Source organism: Nelumbo nucifera, chromosome 5, assembly GCF_055504915.1.
Source record: "Nelumbo nucifera cultivar China Antique chromosome 5, China Antique-T2T, whole genome shotgun sequence".
In the NCBI taxonomy this organism is placed as follows: Eukaryota; Viridiplantae; Streptophyta; class Magnoliopsida; order Proteales; family Nelumbonaceae; genus Nelumbo; species Nelumbo nucifera.
Genome location: NC_142653.1, coordinates 4658643 through 4674329, shown reverse-complemented (window position 1 = coordinate 4674329; position 15687 = coordinate 4658643). Strand labels below are relative to the sequence as shown.

The following is a 15687-nucleotide window of genomic DNA, read 5'->3' as shown; positions in this document are numbered from 1 at the left end:
CAGATCCCAATTCAGTTTGGAGGGGTGAACCTCGCCTGATTGCTTCATTGACGTATCATTTTGTAATTCACCCAGAACTATGTAGGTTGAATGCTCCCAATTGGAATATGTTACTCACATAGTGCTTTCACACCGACCTCACAGTCACATCCCTTCCCATATTCAAAATACTCTTATAAATAATGACATACCCACCGGACATAACAGCTACGCATAGGGAATGTCTCCCTTTTCATTCATAGAGAAACATTCCCAATACACGGCAGTGGTGTTCCCTGAGTTTACATGTGGGAATAAGTGATTCATGATCTCCTACCCACAAGAACTCTATCCACACCTACCCACAAAACACTAGCTCGTGCATTGAAAACATCTCCCCATTCATGCTAGCATGTAAGAGCATGAGATGCGATCTCATGTGGGTAGAGTAGTCATGGATAGGAAATTCGGACTTGAAACAAATAGTGGGTAACAGATCCAGAGACCCAGAGATATAAGATATAAGTATGGAGAGATATTCCTGATGTACAGCTTGAAACATGCTGTGAGGAGCAGATCCGATAAAAATTAGGATATCAATACTGCAAAGAGTATAAGGAAGCATATATTTCTTTTAGCAGAGACTTGGAATCCAATCCCGCATGCAGCTGAGTTGAGTTGAGGGGTTATGGGTTGGGGGATGGGCTACCCGTTGTGTAGCCCTTCAAAAGATAGTATAGGAGAAATGTTTTAATTAATAGGTTACGTGAACGACGTACACTTGAAAAAATTTGAGAAGTATTAGGCAGGCCAAAAAAAAAAAGAAAAAAGAAAAGTGTTAGGCAGGCTATTTGTTTTGGGATAGCTTGACACCCATGTCATCTCAACATGTCCATGTAGTCTTTAAAGTATAATGATGAAAGTCTGAAAGATACCATTAATTCCAATTAATGTCGCCCTCCCCTAATTAACTCCAATGTACTCATCGAACTAATTTATCCAGTTAATTCCATTAATAGAATTTGTCTCTTTATGTGTTTATAGCTTAGACTTGCTATCCATGTGTGTTTTCTTTTTGGGATTTATTTTAGTTTTCCAAACGTATTCATATTTTAGTTTTCGAAACATATTCATGTGCTTCTTTATAGGCTCAGTGGAAGGAGTACAAATACAAATGTATAATGTAAAACACTAAAACCTTGTATGTATTTGTATGGTGTACTCTTTACGAACTGAAACTGAGCAATAATTTTTTCACAAACTCTTTATCAAAAAAATATTTTTTTTTCACAAACATTCTTTCCAAATATCTCTTAAAATTGCATTTCCAATACTCTTTAAGATACTAGTACTTTCTATTTTGTGTCCAATCACCAGATTCACCAGCAACAACAGTATATCATTCCCTTTCCGATTTCATAGTTTGGTTTGTTCCAACATTCAATTTGAAAATAAATTGTTTTTTAAAAATCTAACGTCAAACGGTATTGGCAATTTCGTATACTTCAAAGTAAACCCTGCGGCACAATAAAAAAACGAAGTTTTTTAAACAAAAAAAAAAAAATCATTTGATAGCACTCCCTAATAATGCAAATAAAAAGATCCCCTGGCCTGAATCAGATGGCAAAGTCATCATAGAAAATTCAGTTTCCATCTAGATCTCTGAATTTTGTCGGTCAATATTGTGCCTGCTTTTTCCTACATGTATCCATCTGACAAAATAAGATGAATTGACCGTCAGTCTAATCAAAAACAATAGCCACCCCCCCAACCATTCTTCAATTATCAATCACCAATTAAATAAGTAATGGATTAAAACTGCAAATATAACCTACAATTTTGAGAGCTGCATCAAAGTTTTCTTCTTAATCTGCTACAAAATGGAGATAAAAGTCCAAAACTATACAAGATTGAAAACAAAGCAAATAAAATCCCTAACTAATCATGTTTTTCTCAATGATTGGTGGAGGATGTTTTCTTTTTTCTCATGTTTTTGGGCTTCACGGCATCTCTCAAAGTCTTCTCTCCACTCCCTTGTCCCATCGCGGCTGGTTCAATTGGCATAGGAGTAGAAGAAATAACATCCAAAGATGCATCCTCGGGCTTGATTTCAGTGGACTTTTCACAACTTGCCCCTCCATGCTCCTTATTCCTTGTTATGTTTCCTGCATGTCACATAAAGATTATAAGATTTGGGACAATCTAACTCACACCAAAAATACATAAACCAACAAACAAACAACAAAAGCACTCAAAGTGCCAAGATTGATTCTGCTTTGAAACCAGCCTCCAAGGAGACGTTATTTGGAAGGGCTATTTTTTAAGGATGGTTGGCCATTTGTGCTTCTTTCCTACAGGAACCAAAAGTCCTGTTTCAACAACATTGTTTGATAATGTGGTTAACCAGGACATTCATCCAGAAAAGGGAGAGGTCTCGTTAGGGCATACTGGACCAGTCTTGTTCAACTCAACCCCACTCCCAAAAAAAAATAAGAAAAATAAGAAAATAAACCATTTTTATTTTCCTACATAATGTTAATTACTCAAAAATGTAATATTCCGGTCATCTAAATCTCCTCTAAAGAAAAAATCTATGATGTTGGAAAGACATGATATCAAAAAGGTTTTGACCAATCAAAACCCCGTCAATTTTGATGAAAACCCACCTGATTGGTTACAAGATTTTCCGATATCATGTCTTTTCGGCATCATAGTCAAACCCCTCCTCTAAACATATCAACAATCCCAAAATTACCATGTTGTTCCAACTTTCAACAGGTACAAGTATAACAAATCAATCTGTAGACCAAATGCTTTAACATAAATCGATAGACTTGTGGAGCTGAATACCAGATGAAGAAAGAGAAATTTTAAGGGAAATTGGATCGACGCCCTGTGAATGTGGATCCCTGAAGTAAAAAGAAAAGAATACAAGTTTTCAATCTCTCAGAAAGGTGGCAATTTGATACCAGATACATACTACATGAAAAATGAGAAAAAGAAAAAGAGGAATCTCATAAACTTCACAAGCTCTTTGAAGTATTAAGGACCGTGCTAGTGGATGAACAACAACACTTAACTACTAATAATAACAATGATGATACCCTTCTTTTCTTGTTGCCCCAAAACTTACTCTTAGGGTGGCCACTGTCAATTTTATTAATATTTAAATAAAACCCATGAGGGGGGATGTAGGAACCCCCAAACCCATTATTTTGTACTATTTTTCAATCACTAGATTTTTAATTAGCTCCAATCCTTCCATCAGATTAGGAAATCCAAACAGTCAAGACAAATCACTTGAGAACAGAAGCCAACAATTCCAACTCTTCAACAAACTACGAAGGCTTTTTTTATCAGTAAAATCAATGAAAACTTTATTAATATAGAGAAAATTTACAAAAGAGAGCAGCCTCGGCTGCCTTTTGAAAAATAGAGAGCACCAAAGAGACAACCCCAGAAAAAACCCTATTAGGTTTACAACCAAGCCCAGAAAATCTGATCTCTTCTAACCCCTTGTTTTGCTAATTGATCTGCAAGACTATTTGTCGATCTTGGAACCCATTCTGAATTTTTTTTTTTTAATTTCATTTCTGAACCACCAAGGGATCTTTTTAGAGTCCCCTTCAATTATTAATTTCTGAATTCCTAACTCCCTTGCCTTTCGTAAACCATACAGAACTGCCTCCAGCGCAGCTCTTATGGAGATCCCTTCCCCAATTGGTCCCGAGAACAGTCCCAAGAATTCTCCCTTATTATTTCTTAGCACCCCTCCTATTCTAGAAGGGCCTGGATTACCAATACTGCTCCTGTCAACATTCAACTTGAGGAATTCAGGTGTTGGAGGATCACACTGCTTCACCACTTTCTTCTTGGATAAGAACCACCCTGCAATCAACCTCCAGTTTCTGAGTAGATCATCAAAGGAGCAAGTACCACTAACAATTATTCGAGCAGATGTCCAATCTAAAAGTGAACTTTGATAAGAGCTGTTTGGTGGGAGTGAATTTGGAGGAGAGAGAGGTTAGTGAATTTGCAGGGTTATTAGGGTGTGCAATTTCGGATTGGCCATCGACTTATTTGAGTCTCCCCTTAGGAGATAATCCCATGAAGGACAGCTTCTGGAACCCGGTTCTGGAAAGATTTTAGAAAAGGCTTGCCTCATGGAGGAAAAATTATCTCTCTCTAGGGGGGGAATCACTTTGATTAGGTCTACCCTAGCTAACCTTCCTGTTTACTTTCTTGTCGGTGTTTTAAGATTCTGTTAGGTCCCAGAAACTTTACACACAATTCTCAGACTCGCAGCAGAATTCACACAACTCAAATATCAGCAAAGAAACTGGTATTCATTCAGAAGAAAGGAAGAACAGTAACAGTTGGTCGGTTCTTCGAGAGACCGCCGGCTCTCCCAATCACTCACAGTATTCTTCACTCAACAAAAGCTTGCCTTGCCCCACCCCCCAAAAACCCTTCTTATCTTCTGACAGCATAACTGATTCCCCCCCCCCCATAAATGCCCAACACTCATCTTATTCATAACTGACATAGCTATAAATGCCCCAAGACTCTTCTTATTCCCTTCTGACTTCCTCTAAAAATGCCCAGCTGGCAAGCCCCATGTGTTCAATTATTTCCCCCCTTAACCGTTTGCTGCCCTTTCCCTTTTCCTAGCATACGTAAGGTTTAATTGGGGGCCTATCATTACCCGCCACCCAAAGTCTAACCTTGTCCTCAAGGTTAAAATGAGGAAATTGGTCTCGAAGCAAGTCAAAAGGCTACCAAGAGTCTTCAAAATCAGGTAGGCCCTACCAATGAATAAGCACTTCCAAACCAGTAACTCCAGGCATAGTGGATGGACGCACACCACGCACTGATATGTCCCTGCACAGGCCAAGCAGCAACATCGCCCAATGCACAGATGGTGTGTCTGCTTTGTCACCTCTTGAAGCATGTCTATTTCCTCCAGCTTCGCGTTTCCAACCTTCAACCTCTCCATGATCATCCACAACCATCCTGTCCCCTCCCTGCATGGTGTGCACTGCCCACAACTTTCATGCTTATAGAAGTAAGAGAGCCTAGCAATTGCATCCACAATATCAGTTGACTTGTCCATCACAATTACAACAGCTGTCTCTAAACCCCTTTGGACAGCCTTGAGTGCATCATAATCCATCAACACATCATCACATATGTGCTTTGGAATCAGTGGAACAAAAGAACCCCCTGGTATCACTGTAAGCAAATTATCCCATCCACCTCTAACTCCTCCACAGTGCCTCTCTATCAGCTCCTTCAATGGAATACTCATCTCCCCTTCAACTGTACAAGGCTTATTCACGTGGCCTGAGACACAGAATAGCTTTGTCCCAGAATTGTTCTTCCTGCCAAAACTAGCAAACCATTCAGAACCACACCTTAAAATGGTGGAGAAAACAGCCACAGTTTCAACATTTGTAACAGTTGTTGGACATCCATATAGCCCTGCATTAGCTGGAAAAAGAGGCTTCAACCTTGGTTTTCCTTGTTTTCCTTCAAGGCTTTCCAACAACGCCATCTCCTCCACAAATGTAAGCATCAGCTCCATAGTGGATATGAACATCAAAATCATATCCAGATCCACATGCATTTTTTCCTAAAAGTCCAGCTTGATAAGCTTCCCTCCTTGTCTTCTCAAGGTTTTTCCGCTCATTTACATACTCTCCCCTTATGTAGATATAAGCAGCAATGGCCCGCATAACAACCCCTGCAATCAGGCAACCCTCTAGTAGTTTATGTGGGTCATGGCACATAATTTCTTTGTCCTTACATGTTCCTTGCTCACCCTCGTCAGTATTGACAACAAGATAAGAAGGATGACCATCAGATACTTTTGGCATGAAAGACCACTTCAGGCCAGATGGAAAACCAGCTCCACCACGGCGTCAAAGACCAGATTTCTTCATTTCATTGACAATCCAATTAGAGCCCTTAAGTACCAAGTCTTTAGTTCTATACCAATCACCCCGCTTCATGGCACCGTTCAGGAAAGGGTCATGCAACCCATTAACAAATGCTGCTTCAAGGACTGATTCTAGCAGGTCACATAAGGGGGCGGAGAGCACCTCGAATTGGCGACGATATTCCTTAACAGTAGTGGATTGACGTAATGATAGAAGCTGCTCCTGCAAGTTTCCCTCCTAAGTTGATCGAAAACGTTCAAGGAGGAGTTCCTTGAATTCTGCCCAACTACGAAAAGGTCGCCGACCATCCTCCCAATAATACCACGCCAATGCATCACCCTCTAAACAGACCACTGCCGCCTGCAGTCGTTCCGCCGGAAGCAAGCCATTAATCTCAAAATAGCGCTCCGCGCGAAAAATCCAGCCGTCTGGATTTTCCCCATCAAAAATAGGCAACTCCAACTTCCGAGGAAGTGAATCAGAAGTATGTTCCGGGACTGACATTGAAGGAGACGTCGGGAAAGCTGCAGTCTACCCTTTGTCAACCGCACAACTCGATACGACTAAAGGAGGAGCAATGTCAGTCGTAGACAAAGGAGCTGAATAGGCTTGTTGTTGAAGCAACAGATCAAAATGTCTCACCAAATCTTGAACGCTTCCTTCCAGAGACGAGATCTTCGAAAGTCCAACAGTTATCTCATCACGTAAGCCATCCACTTCAGAATGCAGAGAAGTCAAGCGTTCTTCGAAACCCTCCACCTGCGATGCCACTTCCTTAGCTGTCACCATGGCCGAGGAAAGACACGCTCTGATACCACTGTTAGGTCCCAGAAACTTTACACACAATTCTCAAACTCGCAGCAAAATTCACACAACTCAAATATCAACAAAGAAACTGGTATTCATTCAGAAGAAAGGAAGAACAGTAACAATTGGGCGGTTCTTCGAGAGACCGCCGGCTCTCCCAATCACTCACAGTATTCTTCACTCAACAAAAGCCTGCCTTGCCCCATCCCCCAAAGACCCTTCTTATATTCTTCTGACAGCATAATTGATTCCCCCCCCCATAAATGCCCAGTTGGCCTAGTTATAAATGCCCAACATTCATCTTATTCATAACTGACATAGCTATAAATGCCCCAAGACTCTTCTTATTCCCTTCTGACTTCCTCTATAAATGCCCAGCTGGCAAGCCCCATGTGTTCAATTATTTCCCCCCTTAACCGTTTGCTGCCCTTTCCCTTTTCCTAGCATACGTAAGGTTTAATTGGGGGCCTATCAGATTCCCGCAAAGGTCTCAAGTAGAGTGGAAAAGTTAATGAGGGATTTCTTGTGGAGACCAGGAGAGGAGAAGAAAGACCATAGGGTGAGTTGGGAGGTGGTAACTAGAAGCAAGCAGTTAGGAGAGCTTGGGATTGGGAATATCAGGAAAAGAAACATGGCATTGTTGGGGAAATGGTTATGGAGGTTTCCAATGGAAATGAACAAACTTTGGACGAAGATTGTGGCTAGTATACATGGGCTGGAAGACAATGACTGGGATCCAGGAATCTTGGCAAGGACTACAACTACTTCTCCTTGGAAAGCCATTCATGATTTGCTTCCGGTTTTCTCCCCTTGGATAAGGTATGATCTGAACTCTGGTAATCTTGTAAAATTCTGGGAGCAGCCTTGGGTTGGGGACTCATCTCTGATGGACCAATTTTCTTCCTTATATGCTTTGTCAAATCTGAAGAATGAACCCATTTCTTCTTTCTTAGTTCCTTCTGATTCTGATTCCGGTTTTGGATGGAATCTAAGGTTGAAGAGAACAATAAGGGATACGGATTTGGGCTGCCCGTCGTCTCTACTAGCCACCTGTTAGAGTCGGTTGTACAAGGGTAGTACAGTCCTTTTATGTTTAGTTATATATGTACTGCTCTATTGTTGTGGCTCTCACTTAAGTGAGGGCACAATGGTAATCCTTGTATATCTTAGAAGAGTATAAATAAAAGAAGGGCCAACTAGAGGTTTTGAGATTTTTCTCTCTAGTTCGGTTGTGACTTTTCTCCTTTTTCTTCTCTTTCTCCTTCTCCTTCTCTCTCTCTTTTCCTTCTCTTTCTTCTGATCTGAACATATACGAACATCTAATCTGAGTTTTATCATGGTATCAGAGCCACGATAATCAGTTCAGATCAATTGTCTCCTTTTCTCTCTATTATGCGCATTCCACTCTAGGGTTTTGCAAAATTCTCATTGATATTTGGAGAGTTTTCCATAAAGGAAGAAAAGGACCGGTCATTTTCTCCTTTTGGGGGTTTACATGCCTCCAATGAGTGCAGTCGTTGTGGTTTTGTGTGGTTGGTAGAAAACCCTCTACTCGCAATTCGAAGAGGGCTGGTTTTGTGATGGTGACAGTGCAGACTTGGTACCCTCTACTCGACAAGTACATGATCTTCGAACTAAGTTGTGGTATGTAGCAAGTTTCTTTTATATGTTGTAGAACTGAAAATATTATTCGTGAGGTGTGTTGTGAGGGTTTCTAGTGCTGACAGTAAACGGCAACAGTAGTGTTGTTGCTAAAAGTGGTGAATAGTTGTGAATATTATTGCTGAAACAGTGGTGAATAGTTGTGAGTGTTGATGCTGAAACCTGATACTAGGAACCCTAGTGGTGTTCAGTCATTTGTGTGGAGTGTGGTGATTTATTAGGGCAATAGAGTAACAATTTAGTGGTACAACCTCCCACTATTTTTTGTTGTACAGTCATGGGAGACAGCAGTGAATACAAATCAAGTGTGATGGTGCCTCCTGATTATCTGAATGTGCAGATGACCTCTATAAAACTGAATGGTGAGAATTATGTCCCTTGGGCTAAGTCTGTTGAAGTTTTCCTAAAAGCCAAAAAGAAAGTGAAACATGTGAGGGAAGATAAACCCTCAATTGATTCTCTGGGATATGATGAATGGGAGCAGAAGGATGCTAAAATGATGACTTGGCTATGGAACAGCATGAAACCAAAATTAGTGTGAACTTCATGTTTTTAGATACAGCCAAGGAAGTGTGGGATCATGCAAGGAAACTATATTCTGGACAAGATAACACTACTAGTGTTTACCAACTGTACCAAGAGTATTTCAATCTGCAACAAGAGAATCAGAGTCTTGAGGACTATTATGCCAGTATGAGAAATTTACGAAATGAGTTGAATGTTTATCATCCTCTTACACCTGATGTCAAAATTCAACAACAACAAAGAGAGCAGTTGGATGTGACCAGATTTTTAGTAGGGCCGAAATCTGAGTATGAACCCATAAGGGCACAGATATTAGGTGGATCTGCTCTTCCCTCTCTTGAGGAAGTGTTTGCTCGTCTTCGGAGGATTTCAATTGGACCCACAGAGACTTCCACTATGTCAGATAGGTCTGCATTTGCAGTTATGAGAGGGGGAGGTCGTGGTGGTAGAGGAGGTCAGTATGGTCGTGGTAGTGGTGGTGGACCCATGTATGGTCATGGTGGTGGTGGAATGTATAATCATGGTGGTGGTCATGTTGGAGGACGAGACTTAGGGGGAGCCCGTGGTAATACTCAGAGAAGGTGTACTCATTGTGGTATGGAGGGACATACTATCAACTTTTGCTACGATCTCCATGGCCCACCTTCAACCTGGGCGAATCATGCAATTGTAAATGGTGGTAGCTCAAGACAAGAATCTCAAGTCACTGAACAAATCCCCACTACATCTACAGATACTTCCAGAAAGAAGATGGTGAGTGTTTCATGGGATGAGTATGAGCGGTTATTCAGGGTACATCTCAACAGAACATAGCTACCCTTGCACACACAGGTACGACTTGTCTGGCATCCACATCTTCCCGTTGGATTATAGATTCTAGAGCTTCCGATCATATGACTGGAACTCCAGGTGTGTTTTCATCCATTTCTCCGTCCTCCACTTCCCAATCTGTTACTCTTGCCAATGGCTCTACATCAGCCATATGTGGTGTTGGTAATGTTGACACTAACTCATTATCCCTCTCCTCAGTTTTATATGTTCCCAAGTTTCCCTTTAACCTAATGTCTGTTAGTAAATTGACTCAGTCTCTTAATTGTTCAATAACTTTTTACCCTTTCTCTTGTGTGTTTCAGGATCTCAAGACAGGGATGAAGATTGGTGGAGGGCATGAAGCTGGTGGACTAATATTATCTTGATGGAGGTGGTTCGGCAACAGTTCTTCAGTCATCTCTCTCCCCTCATCAGCGGCACTATAGACTTGGACTTAAACAATCTCCCCATGCATGGTTTGGGAGATTTAGTGAAGTGGTGAAGAAGATTGGAATGAAACTGTGTCAGGTTGACCATTCCGTACTCAGCTATGAATCAAATGTTGGGAAGATTCTCTTGGTGGTATATGTAGATGACATTGTTATCACAGGCAGTGACAAACCAGGAATTGACAGGTTGAAGACTTACTTGCATGATCACTTCCAGACAAAGGATCTTGGCAAACTAAGATACTTCCTAGGGATAGAGGTTGCAAGGTCCAAGAATGGTATTAATCTGTGCCAGAGGAAATATGTTCTTGATTTGCTAGAGGAAACAGGGTTGTTGGGTGCCAGACCAACTGAAACACCTATGGAACTGAATGCTAGATTAGGTAGTGATACAGGTGAGGAGTTTGAGGATCTGAGAAGGTACAGAAGGCTGGTGGGTAAGCTTAATTACCTAACCATCACTCGACCTGATATCTCATTTGCGGTCAGTGTAGTGAGTCAATTTATGCAGAATCCAAAAATCCCACACTGGGAGGCAGTCCTAAGGACTGTGAGGTATTTGAAGGGTGCTCCAGGTCGTGGTTTGTTGTATAAGAGTGGAGGAAGTCTTGAGATAGAGGGATACACGGATGCTGATTGGGCCGGGTCCATATCTGACAGAAGGTCCACTATAGGGTATTGCACTTTTCTTGGTGGGAACTTAATGACATGGAAGAGTAAAAAGCAGACAGTGGTAGCAAGAAGTAGTGTAGAGGCTAAATATAGGGCTATGGCTCACACAACATGTGAACTGGTGTGGTTGAAGCATCTACTAGAGGAGATGGGATACTCGATTGACACTCCTATGAAGCTATACTGTGATAACCAAGATGCAGCTCATATCTCCTCTAATCCAATGTTTCACGAAAGGACGAAGCACATAGAAGTGGATTGCCACTTTGTACATGAGAAGGTGCTTAATGGAGTGATAAGTACAGCATATGTGAACACAGGAAATCAATGGGCAGATCTGTTTACCAAAGGGTTGAATTGGGGAAGAGTGGACTACATATGTAATAAGCTGGGACTATATGACATATACTCACCAGCTTGAGGGGGAGTGTTAGAGTCGGTTGTACAAGGGTAGTACAGTCCTTTTATGTTTAGTTATATATGTATTGCTCTGCTGATGTGGCTCTCACTTAAGTGAGGGCACAATGGTAATCCTTGTATATCTTAGAAGAGTATAAATAAAAGAAGGGCCGACTAGAGGTTTTGAGATTTTTCTCTCTAGTTCGGCTGTGACTTTTCTCCTTCTTTTTCTTCTCTTTCTCCTCCTTCTCTCTCTCTTTTCCTTCTCTTTCTTCTGATCTGAACATATACAAACATCTAATCTGAGTTTTATCACCACCCATGAAAATGTTTTCTTAGACCCAAGTAAGGATGACTCCAGAATTTGGACCCCATCCTCCAATGGTTCCTTCCCCTGTGCGTCGTTTTTTGTGACTTTGGTCCATCCTCCTGCTCCCTCTGGCCTTTCCTTCCCTGTTAATGAGATTTGGAATAAACCCATTCCTCCTCGGGTTGGTAGTTTTTGTTGGGAAACTTTCCTGGGAAAAGATTAAACACAACTGACTTGCTTCAAAGAAAGAGACCTAATTGTTGCTTACTTCCCAATAGGTGTGTTCTTTGCAAAGCTAATGGGAAAACAGCTTACCACCTTATGGTTACTTGTCCAGTTACTAAGACTATTTGGGAGTGGGCTTCATCCTTGTTTGGATGCACTTGGAATCCCCCCGTGAGTTTGCAAAGCTTGTTCTCAAGATGGCCTAAGAAAAGAGGGAAGATCATGTGGAGAAGCATCAGAGCAGCTGTGTGCTGGTCCGTATGGGAAGAGAGGAACTCCAGACTTTTTTCAGACAAGGAAAGATCTATGGAGAATTTAACTGAATTGATACACTTGAAGGTTAGTCACTGGCTGAAATCTTTGGAGCTTTTTTCAGATTTCTCCAAGGCTGATCTTTTGAGAAAGTGGAAAGAAATTGCTACCTCGGCTCAGTGCAAAAGGACCTCTGGAAGGAATCAAAAGAGCAAGAGAATTAAACATTCGGTGCTTGATCATTGAAGGGGACTCGGAGGTGGTAATTAGGTGGTTGAAGGAAGACAGCAATGGTTTGTAGAGCTACAGAAATGAAATGAAAAAATTTAAATGGCTGAGTAGGGATATTGAGGTGAAGTACAGCTGGGTGAAGAGAAGTGCTAATTCCATGGCTGATGGGTTAGCCAAGCAAGGGGTGCTTAAGGATTCTTTGTTTTGGGCCACGTTTTAGCTTTCTTTCTTGTTCTCTATTGTGGGGGAGTTAAGATATTTTACCTCCCCTCTCTTGTACTTAAAGTTTCACAATTTTTATAATCTAATAAAGCATTCTGTTATTGATCAAAAAAAAAAATTCACTGTTTTTACCCAGAGCACCACTTTCACCAACACGCATTCAAGCACAATCTCAGCACTTCTCTCTTTATCTTTAAAAATTCTGAGATTTCTTTCTTCCCAAATCGACCATAAGACACCAGCCTTAGTGCATCTCCACATCAATCTTCCCCTTTTTCTTGGCCACCTAAAGGTAGAAGGATCAAACAGCCTTACCAAACTCCTTGGAGTAATTAACCTGCATCCAAAAGGAGCAAAAATTCTATCCCAAATATAACCTACAAAAGGGCAAGAAATAAAAAGATGAAGGGCAAATTCACCATCTAAATGGCACAAGACATCTATTTGGAGAGAGGCAGTGAGGCACCATCCAGGTATTTTCCTTTGCAACAAATCGCAAGTGTTGATTGCACCATGGCAAACTTCCCAGCAAAAAGCACTCACTTTTGGGGGAACAGGACGGAACAAGACTTCCTTAAATGGGAAAGAAGCTGAAAGGGAGAGAGGAGCGGCCAAGGCTTCAAAAAAGGACGAGACACTAAAAGCCCCCGAGGGATTACCAGTCCACACCCGAGTGTCTACTCTAGTGCCGTCGAGGAAAAACCCTTCAGCAAAAGAAGGAGATTGGATATATGAATCAATTCTGAATCTCTGACGTTTCTCCGGAAACTCAAATTCCATCCAAACCCCGAAAGTGAAGGTGAAGGGAATAGGAAGTCAGCAATAGGTTTACCCTTGAGAAATGATAAAGCAAAAAGGGAAGGAAATGTAATCTTCAAGGGATTTTCACCCACCCAGAGATCTTCCCAGAATCTTACTTTATTTCCCAAGTTGAGGTCATACCTAATGTTATTGAGGAAAAGCGGAAGGATCTTGTGGATTGCTTTCCACGATGCAGCTCTGGAAGCCCTACAAGAGACCCCAGCATTCCACCCGTTCTCAAAGAGCTCATGAATGCTAGTCACCACTTTTGCCCAAAGTCTATCTATCTCCTACGGGAATCTCCACAACCATTTGCCTAATAATGCCCTATTTTTATCCTTAATCCTACCCAAACCCAAGCCACCATTCTTCTTCCCTCTACACACAATATCCCATCTAATGAGATGATCCCACTTCTCCTCTCCTGGTTTCCACAAAAAATCCCTCATGATCTTCTCTAATCTTTTGACAATGGGCTGAGGTATTTCAAACACTGAGAGAAAATAAACCAAGAGGTTTTCTAAAGTGGATTTGATGAGAGTTATCCTACCCCTAATGAAATGTAATTTCTCTTCCAAGTAGAGAGCTTCTTTTCAAATCTTTCCACTACTGGATCCCAGAAATTCAAAGATCCAGGGTTAGCACCAAGAGGGAGTCCTAAATATTTCAAAGGCCAGTCGCTTGATCCACACCTCAGTTCTCTAACCCGCATATCTATCTCCTCTTGACCCATGTTGACCCTTGCCACCACACTTTTGCTCAGATTTACCTTTAAGCTTGTCGCCTTCTCAAAAAGCCTTAGGTCTCTAGCACATTGATCTCCTTCAATTTCACAAAAAATGATAATATCATCTGCAAATTGTAAATGGGTGTCCACCACTTCTTCTCTTCCTATTCTCCATCCCCTAATTATGCCCATCTCGTCAGCTTTTGAAATCAATCTGCTAAAGACCTTGACAACAAACTAAGAAGGCTTCTGAATATAATTTCAACCTCTTTGAATGGAAACCAGACAAAAAACAAGCCATCAATCTTAAACCTTTCTACAATGACTCAAGTATGCATTGACTTTCTCATTTCCCCTTCAAGGAAGTTGTTGTGAGGGTATGTGCATTCACTTTTGGATGTTTTGTCTGTGTATTCCACAAATGAAGCCCTCACGAACCTCCCTCTTGGTTAGCATTTGTGAACTTAAAAATAACAAAGTCAGAATACATTGTGAGAACTCATTGGTGGAGAATGTAGAACTTCCTCTAGTTTTGAAATCCCATTTTTTTCTTCCAAGTACACACTTCCTATACTGGAACATTGGGCTTTAGTCCAAAACACGAAAGAAGCCAATAGGCCATATCAGCATATCATTGTAGAGAAGGGTTGAGAACTAGGAAACTCCAGGTTTGCTATGAGGTGGTGGTGATGCATGGTTGGGTTCCTTGCCTCCATCAGAATGCCAATAACTTGGAAGCTGATACTTCAGTACAAATTTTTGAAACACCTTACTGATATCATCATTCAAGTGGATGAGGGAAACTCTAACCACTGATTCTATCCGTGAAATCCTTTTATAACTCCTGCTGGGTCCAGCTGTTGATTCTTTCCTATGGAAATGTCTGTTGGAGGCCATCGTTCCTTCCAGTGTATCCTTTATGTTGAGGAAAAATCTATGATGCCGGAAAGATGTGGTACCAGAAACACTTTGACCAATCAAAGCCCCCCATGAATATTGATGAAAGCCCACCTGATTGGTCACCACTTTTATGTTGCTGGTTGATTGGTTGTAAGCTTTTCAGGTATCATGTCTTTTCAGCATCATAGTTGAACACTTATGACGACAGCAATTTTAAATAAAAACAATACCATAAACCATCTTAATTCCTTAGGCAGGAATATAGACAACATGTCATTGAAGAACCTCCTGTGAGTAGTGGTCTTTTCTTTTGTTTCTTTTCTTTTTTCAGCTATTCAACAGATTCTGGGTGCTGCAGCTGCTGCCTAGGAACATTCGTAGGCTGATCTCGTTTTTCTCTGCTGGAGGCTATAGTACAACCTCCTTCCATATGCTTTGTGCTTGTGCATATTAAAGGAGGAACTCTTATCTTTTTAAGGGGAAAAAAGACAGCCACAGCAGCACTTATTTGAAGGTTTTTCATAGTTTCATTTCATAGAAAAATACATGAAAATATGTATGTGGTTTTAGCTCATTAACCATGTAAGCTTTTTGTTTTTCCACTCATTGTAGTCATATCTATATATCACAATAAATCCAAAATATAAATTCCTTTCTGTAATCATGTCAGCCAATCAGTCTAGATTTTTTTTATCAATTCAATCTACAGATTTCTTGGTTGACCACAATTCATTCTGGATCCACATCATTGGCCTCTATACTACCGCTTTAATGAAG

At 41.0% G+C, this 15687-nt stretch overlaps 1 protein-coding gene and 1 pseudogene across 6 annotated transcripts in view; both read right to left on the bottom strand.

Moving 5' to 3' along the window:
• Positions 1-1766: 1766 nt before the first annotated feature.
• The window catches only part of LOC104590025 (exosome complex component RRP45A-like), a 36164-nt gene continuing 22243 nt past the window's right edge, over positions 1767-15687 (bottom strand). For 5 of the 6 annotated variants that reach the window (XM_088887726.1, XM_088887723.1, XM_088887722.1 and 2 more), the window contains 2 exons: positions 2830-2888; positions 1767-2144 (listed from right to left, as the gene is read on the bottom strand). In XM_088887726.1, coding sequence (XP_088743852.1) covers positions 1933-2144; positions 2830-2888 — 271 coding nt within the window. In that variant the 3' untranslated portion in view covers positions 1767-1932. The remainder of the gene's footprint in view (positions 2145-2829; positions 2889-15687) is intronic. The other variant, XM_088887727.1, reaches the window with a different exon arrangement.
• Positions 4641-6422, bottom strand: LOC148791194 (NADH dehydrogenase [ubiquinone] flavoprotein 1, mitochondrial pseudogene; annotated as a pseudogene).